Source organism: Gavialis gangeticus, unplaced genomic scaffold (assembly GCF_001723915.1).
Source record: "Gavialis gangeticus isolate Ggan-Ray unplaced genomic scaffold, GavGan_comp1, whole genome shotgun sequence".
NCBI classification, from domain to species: domain Eukaryota; kingdom Metazoa; phylum Chordata; order Crocodylia; family Gavialidae; genus Gavialis; species Gavialis gangeticus.
In genome coordinates, this window is record NW_017729004.1 from 26,799,358 (window position 1) to 26,807,012 (window position 7,655).

At 42.0% G+C, this 7,655-nt stretch overlaps 2 protein-coding genes across 6 annotated transcripts in view; one reads left to right on the forward strand and one right to left on the reverse strand.

Moving 5' to 3' along the window:
* PFKP (phosphofructokinase, platelet) overlaps positions 1 to 590 on the forward strand; it is a 110,001-nt gene extending 109,411 nt beyond the window's left edge. For all 5 annotated transcript variants that reach the window (XM_019508181.1, XM_019508184.1, XM_019508180.1 and 2 more), the window contains one exon: positions 43 to 590. In XM_019508181.1, coding sequence (XP_019363726.1) covers positions 43 to 196 — 154 coding nt within the window. In that variant the 3' untranslated portion in view covers positions 197 to 590. The remainder of the gene's footprint in view (positions 1 to 42) is intronic.
* Positions 591 to 1,694: 1,104 nt separating this feature from the next.
* Positions 1,695 to 7,655, reverse strand: part of PITRM1 (pitrilysin metallopeptidase 1) — a 45,825-nt gene continuing 39,864 nt past the window's right edge. Inside the window, exons 25-27 of the mRNA XM_019508178.1 lie at positions 6,729 to 6,874; positions 4,621 to 4,723; positions 1,695 to 2,202 (exon numbers count right to left, since the gene is read on the reverse strand). Of these exons, the coding sequence (XP_019363723.1) occupies positions 2,109 to 2,202; positions 4,621 to 4,723; positions 6,729 to 6,874 (343 nt within the window). The 3' untranslated portion in view covers positions 1,695 to 2,108. The remainder of the gene's footprint in view (positions 2,203 to 4,620; positions 4,724 to 6,728; positions 6,875 to 7,655) is intronic.

Sequence of the window (7,655 nt, forward strand, 5' to 3'; positions counted from 1 at the left end):
AGAACAGCTTTGACTACTTTCTTTTCCTCATTTCCTAAACAGGCACAGAATTGCTAAGGAACAATGGTGGCTGAAACTCCGGCCCCTGATGAAAATTCTGGCCAAATACAAAACTAGCTACGACGTCTCCGATTCAGGGCAGCTGGAGCACGTAGCGATGCACAGACCGAAAGAAGCAGAAACTGGGGCCATCTAAAGGAATCCTTTTAGATACAGTTGTAATAGACCTACATTGTGTGTAACAATGCTTTAGAATATATTGGTTACAGCTTTGTTTTGTAACACTTAAATTATTGTATCAGCACTTTATGTGAAATAAGAATTTAAAATCTCAAATTCCTTGCCCAGTATGTCTTAGGTTTAACAGAAGACCTAGCATCTAACATACAAGCACCAGTTACCTAAGCAATCCTTTATCAACAGTAAGTGCAACATAATTCTATGCACTCAGTGGGATAATCTGTTCATTTATTGCACTTCGTATCCAAGAGTATTCACACTCCAAGTATATGTAGAAGGCTAGCTTTATGTCAAATTACAGGTTATGTTTATGTACCCGAAGTGGAATAAAGTACCGTTGCAAACAAATAGCATGAGTATTTGTGTGTTCTTCAGTGCAAGTTCTACTTCACTGCTAAGATACCCATGTAGTACTTAGTTTTTAAACCTTAAGCCAGGGGTTCTCAAACTTTGTGAGGCTGTGACCCCAAGCACTGGATAGCAGGAGGCACCACCGCCATCTACCACTCAGCGTTTCCCTGTGCATACCCCCTGGGAAGTTTGCAGCCCCCTTTTAAAAGTTGCTTGTGACCCCCCCGGGGGGTTGTGACCCACAGTTTGAGAACCCCTCCCTTAAGCTATGAAATGATATTCTGCTTGACCTCATGTTCTACTTTTGTAGGCTGGCCGTTTCATGGGTAGCTACTTTCAGCCATTCCTGCTCTGCAGCTTGGTTGTTAGGACAATATTCTGGGACGTAAGAGGATTTCTAGCACTTGAGGCACGGGGAAGGGAAAGTGCTTGCAGTACCAGTCCTGAACTGCCTTAAGAACAGCTGCAACTTCTTTTGCAACATCCACACTTCAAAACAGTATTCATTTTGAACGCCTTTTTCCTCTTCCAGGGGGGTATGGAAAGTTACATGTTAAAATTACTGTTAGGCAACTTACAGCAGCCATTGCTCTGGGCAGCAGAGGATGGACATACCTGCACAGCTGCCTGTTTCTTCTAGAGACCAGTAACTTTTCTGATGCAGGAAGGTAACCCTGAAATACAGCCAGAGTTGTCTGTGATCCATTATGACATTCCAGTTTTACCGTGAGGGCTAAGTCACGTTAATAACACTTTTTTTTTTTTTCCCCCTACACCATGGCCATATATCTATTTGTCATGTTGATTCATCATATTTACCTCTGGCCAAACTTTACTGAATAGAAGAAAAGACCTTACACAAGAGTGCTCAACAAAATAGCAGTTTATGAATTAGTTACCTACAGGGGACGCATGGTTGTGGGGAACTGCTGTTACAGGTATTAGTCATGTAATATGTGGCACAAAAAACCTGAGCATTTATCCGTATCCTCAAACTACCAAATAGTAGTGCAAATAGTCTATTGAACCAACAGCCCTACAACAATGCAAAACTTAAGTTTCCTATCTTGTTACGCTGTGAAAAATTCATTGTACCAAGAAAGAACTACAAAGGACCAGTTTAATACTTAAAGCTCTTTATATCCAATAGCTGATGTTTAAAAAGACACTGTAACAGGCATGATTTCAAATAAACATGGGTCAAGTTCTACTTTTACAAAAATATTTCATTTATATAGCTTGCACTTGTGCCACTGAGGGTAGTCAATAGGTAGAAACCAAACCATGGATGATCAGGTAGCTTTCACTTTGAAATCCTAGGCAACTGTAAAGACAAATCTTCCTTCACATAGTTGAATCAGAACTCATGGGTTACTGGAGAAAAAGCAGCCAAACAGCTTGTTGCATGTGGAGTGCAACTTGGACCACTGCAGGCTTAAAAATAAAAAATTCTAATACGCACTAAAGTCATGTGAATCTGCTTGTTTTGGAGTTGAAGCCAAATGCTCAGCACTAACTCATCGCTTAACCCAAGAGGGATCTTTGGCAATGTCTGCATTTTCTGGGCCCAGGATAGCTAGACCTCGTGTGCTCTTCCCAGCTGCCAGGTATCTGCAAAAGAAAGTTATAGTGTCATTCTATCTACTTCCAACTGCTACATACTAGAAAGTAAAGACCCCATCCATCTACTTTCTGCTCTGTGAAAGTTCTCATTTGCATCTTCTCAATTACAACAATTGCTTTCCATCATATGTCCTTTCATCAGGTACCTTCCCCATGACCAAGATTACTAACCAACACGGAAAAAAAACCTGGAGAAACATGCTGTATTGTTGAAAAATTCTAAGTGATCAAGCTTTTTGGTTTGTCGGTTTCTTCTGTTCCTCTGTCACATGACAGTTATGGGAATACAGGGAGAAGGTGAAGATCTCAGAAATCAAAGCGCAAACTGTTTCTTAAATGTTCTTGTTTACAGCCACATCTCACCAGGCCTGCTTTTAAAGCAGATACTGTAGTTATGAAAAATCTGTCTGCAGATGGATGAATTTAAGGCATTTCTTCCCTCCTTTCCACCCAATTATTTGATGTCTCTTCATTTTTCTGTTCAGTACAACATCTAAGTCCTATCTGTTTTGGAGAACAGAATCAATCAAGGGTATGCAACAGGATAGAGGAACCCAGGTGGGAAATGCCATCTGGGAAATGCTATGCTGCAACAACTCTTGGCCACCTCTCAATTCTCCTAGGCTGAAATTCAGAGGTGAACTAGGAAGTTTTGCACCCTGAGTGTCAGCAGGTGGGGTGGTACAAAAGGCCAGGTGCAACAGCTGCTGCCATTGTTGCACCCCCTTTTAAGACAGCCCCCAAGGCTGGTACCTCACTCACCCACCCACCCCAGTAACATTAAATTATAATTTCAGCAGTAGTATAATTTCATGACAAACAAAGAAGCTCCTGGTTCAGGATTCATCCCATAAAATCTCTAGAAAAGGATCTTGTTCTGCCTTTTAATATGGAGCCAACAGATATGATGCAAGGCAGAGATATCACACTGCTATTACTCATCTTAAGGGAGGAGTTCACACTTCATACATCAGGGAAAGCAAAATCATCTGTTTTCTGTACTCACTGAAACCACCTACCCCACTGGGCACAGACCTGAGTAGTTAGAATAAGCTCAGTCTTAGGCTTATTTACTCACAAGCCCCTCTCCTCAGAAAAAATCATCCCTCCAAAACGCTGGAGTAGAAGCATGCAGACACTGCTCTAATGACTGCTATTTCTCTCCAGCCCCTGCAAGCAGTCCTCTGTTAACCCTATTCCAGCTGCTGGGAAATTTGCAGTAGCATGGTAGCTTGTGCTTGAAGCAGTAATTAAGCTATCTCTGGGCAACTGAACTGCTGCACACAGTCTCTAGTATCTTGATGAGGCTTGGGATGTGGAAACAGTACTTTATTATATATAGGAACTTATATAAAAAGCTATTTAGAGTAGAGAACTAACAGCCATGCTCCTGTGTTTGCAAGTGTCTGAGGCCTGGCCTCGTCCTGCCACACGAGGAAGTTCCCATCGCTTAACCCGGACTGTTTCCTGGTACGGCACACTTCTTGGATGCTTTGCATTTCCAGGCCTTATGTTACATCATGGAGTCAACCATAACTGGAAAAAATCTTTTTTTCTACTTTCTGCCTTCCCGAAACAAGATGCATGTCTTATTTGGCGGGGGTGTATGTGAGAAAATGTGGTAGCTCTAAAAGGATCTGCCTCAAGTGTCATGGGGCCAGGAACATAAGCAAGGAAGAACCTGGCTCTGTAGTTTTGTGGTTAGATCTTTCAGCTAACGGGAAGTCTTGGGCTTCAGGCAGACTCCCAGCATTATTTCTGGTTTTTATCCAGTGTCAAATCCAGTCCAAGAAGCAATGATGAGGCAGCTACAAAATGCTGGCTTGGATTCCCTTTAGTCCAAAGAAGGGCAAGAACAGCATGTCTCTCACTTCCTGGCTTCAATAGTCTGTGCTGAGCTCATGCTGCTGCTTCAGTGCCCATAAAGGACTGGGCTCCCTGCAGAGCTCCACTTAGTTTCTGGATCCAAGTGGGGTTTTGGAAGGAGGTAGATGCCTCAGCTCAGACTGCGGCAAAACAGGCATGGACAAGGCAGAACTGCAGGGAACCCCCGGTGCAAAGAGTGAGGTACCTAACAAGTTGAGACATCTCTAGTGTCAGGAGGCAGCTGAGTGACAGATTTTGGAATCACAATTTTGGATTTTAGTACCAGTATGTTCTGTATTGGATGCCTCAGACGTTTTTTTTTGGTCCCTAATTGGAAAACAATGACTCAGGCATAGTGAGGTCATGATGTGAATACAGAAACAACTACTTTATAGTGGGTTAAAGGCCACCAGAGAGAGATGGCAATGGCTTCTCCGGGAGTTTGGTGAGTCAGACTATTCCCAGCAATTGAAGCATTTTCCTCTATCAGATTCTTGCAAGTAAACCTAGTCTGCATTTCTACAATGAGCACAGACTCACTTGTTTGCCACGTCCATCAGGTTTTCACGGCTCACAGCAAAAAGCTGTTCCCTGTGCATCTGCTTCATCTCATCAGAGATCCCAAACAAGAAATGATCCATTCCTTAAAATAAAAATATGACTTGGTAAGTGTCAAGTCTTTAGGCATCCCAGGATAAAAGCAGACATGTGCACTCGATAAACCAAAGAGGGAGAAAAAGGAAGGAATACATCCTTCAGATAGGTAATGGTCATCACATACAAGCCGTACATCTTTCTACTTAACAAGGGTCAACACTGAAGTCAGAGAACAGGAATTCTGTTCTGTGGTCGACAGTTTGAATTATTTTTCAATTTGAAATGCCATATTGTGACTAACCGCAGATATTTCTTCTTTTTTCTTTTTGCATAAGATCATTACAAAAAAAAATAATTTATTTGTATAAATTAAATTTTTGTCTAAAACAAAACAAAAAACAATACATGCTAAGAATGCCAACCCTGACAGGAGGTTATATAAAAAGTTATTTACAGAAGAGAAGTAACAGCATTGTCACTGCCTTGCAAGGTCTAAAGCCCAGCTTTTTGCCATCCTGCTTTTTCTAATGCTCTCAAATGAAATTTTAGCCAAACTGAGTTTCAGGGAGATATTTCAGTTACAGCAGAACTGTTGTTCCAAAGACAAACCCTTCTACTCAAAGTCCTAAAACAAAGATGTGACTCGTGTTTCTTTTTCTATGACATAAATAATTATGAACACAAACACAGCCATATTTCACCTACACAAAAGTCATTTCACTGAATGATCAAACAGCTTCCAAGCAATCATGCATAATGTTAAACAATGACCCAAGGAAGCAATCGGCATGTGGTTATGATATGGTATATTGTTATTCAGTTTTTGTTTTCCATCCTAGCTAGAAGGAGAGAATTGGGGCATTCTGTTCCCCTTCCTTTAAGCTTCAGCGGAATCAGGAACTGGAAGGGACCCCAAGCTATCTCCTCAGTTCTCCGGATACATGCTAAGAAAGCCAACCCTGACAGGAGTTTATATAAAAAGTTATATACAGAAGAGAACTCCACTCACCCACACTACCCTATACAAGTCAAGTCGTTTCAGTCTAACCTGTCCAAGCCCAGTCACTACAGGAGTGGCAGGCAGCGCAGCACCGGAAGTCAAGAAATGCCACCCTCTTACAAGTCATCATTGTGTGGCAAAGCCGTCTGCTCACATAAGGGCATCTAAACTTTGAAAGTAACTAGGCTATTTTCCTTGCCTAAGCTTAAAGGCTGAACATTTTACCCTGAGGCATGAAAAGTAACTGCAGTTCGCCTTTTCTACTTTCCAAAGCTAAAGTGTTTAGCGCAAGTCGGGCCATTTAAAAACGAAACCTGATTTTTTAACCTTGGGTGTTTATTTATTTATACACCTCCCTTGATTAGGTTTCAGTTTGGATTATCAGCAGGGGAAAGCAGTTTTCCCTAAACACAAACTATATGTAATGGCTTGTGTATAAAAGGGTCCTAAGAAGAAAACATGAACAAGCTGCAAAGAATGCAGGAATTGGCTACCATTCGTGGTGAAACAGGCAAGCCTGTGCCTAGCTTTCCAGACACATATCTATGCACTCTGCTTAAAGTTCATCCATAGCACCAGACACATTTATACTTTACTCAGGTCTAATGACCAGCAGGTTGAAGCAGAGAGGCTAAGCAAATTTAGGATCAAACCATATTTGGCTAAAATGGGAAAGATCCTTAAACTCTCCTAAGCATTCCATTAAACACGGAGACACCTACGAATCCAAGCTCCTAGAAGAGATTTTATCCTTTTTTAGGCTTAGAAATGCAGCTGAAAATTATGTCTTTCATGTCTCCTTCCCATGACTACTCTCTTCACCAGTAGCAATAAACGTACTTCACTGACTAAACTGCCCACCGATGGCCTTTCCGAGATGGGCAGCAGTGACTGGAGCTTTACAAAAACAGTAACTGATATGTTAAATCCTTGAAAAGAAACATAAGCTTGTAAAAGCAATGAAATCTGTAGAGTAGGACATCACTTGGTTCATCTACTCAGGAGATGGTTTTGAAGCCCAAGGCGGGAGAACAGTCTACTTAGAAGGTACCTTTGTCCGAAGGAGCGGTGGGAGCATCCACAGCTGCAAACACCGCCAGTTTGGCTTCGTCGATGTCCTGCTGTGTGAAGTCTCCAGATTTTACCCAGTCAACTGCTTTTTCGAAAGTTGTCAAGGTTGCTAAAGAATTTGGGTCTCTAAAAACCAAAAACGAATCATTTTTGTGTCACAGTACCAACTAAGTCTGCGCAGACAATACAAATTTAAGTTTGGAGCAAGTCTCCCTTCATTCAAAGTCATTTCAATTTTGCAGATGGCATCTAGACCACACATACAAATAATCCAGGTTCTACTCTATGTGCATCTCTTTCCTAAGGGATTATAGCAATGGAAGAAACCTGCCTTTCTAGAGCATGTAGAAACACTGTGCTAATTCAAGAGAGGGAATATTTTATTTCACAGCAATTATGGAAGAATTTTAGGTAGACGGAGATGGCCAGACTCAGCAATGCTGCAAGAAGTTTCTAGGCAACTTGCCCAGATTTGGTATTCACAAGATGTACAAGCAAATACAGTTTATAATGAAGACACAAACCTCCTGCCTGGCATAAGCAGGTGTAACTTCCATTAGTCACCACCGCTGTGCCACTTACTTCAGAGAGTAATTTGCTCTACAAGTTCCGGGGATGATGTAGCACAATGCAGGGCAGGCAGTTCTTACATAGTTTCATAGATTTAGGGTTGGAAGGGACCTAGTAGATCTTCTAGCCCGACCCCCCGCCAGGGCGGGAGAACAACAAAACCCCAAAAACAAAAATGGGACTCAAATGAGTCCAGCCAGGTAGGCATACAGCCTCTTCTTAAAGACCCCCAGGGTAGGGGCCAGCACCACTTCCCTTGGAAGTTGGTTCCAGCTCCTAGCCGCCCTAACTGTGAAGTAGTTTTTGCGGATGTCCAATCTATACCTCCTCTCCATCA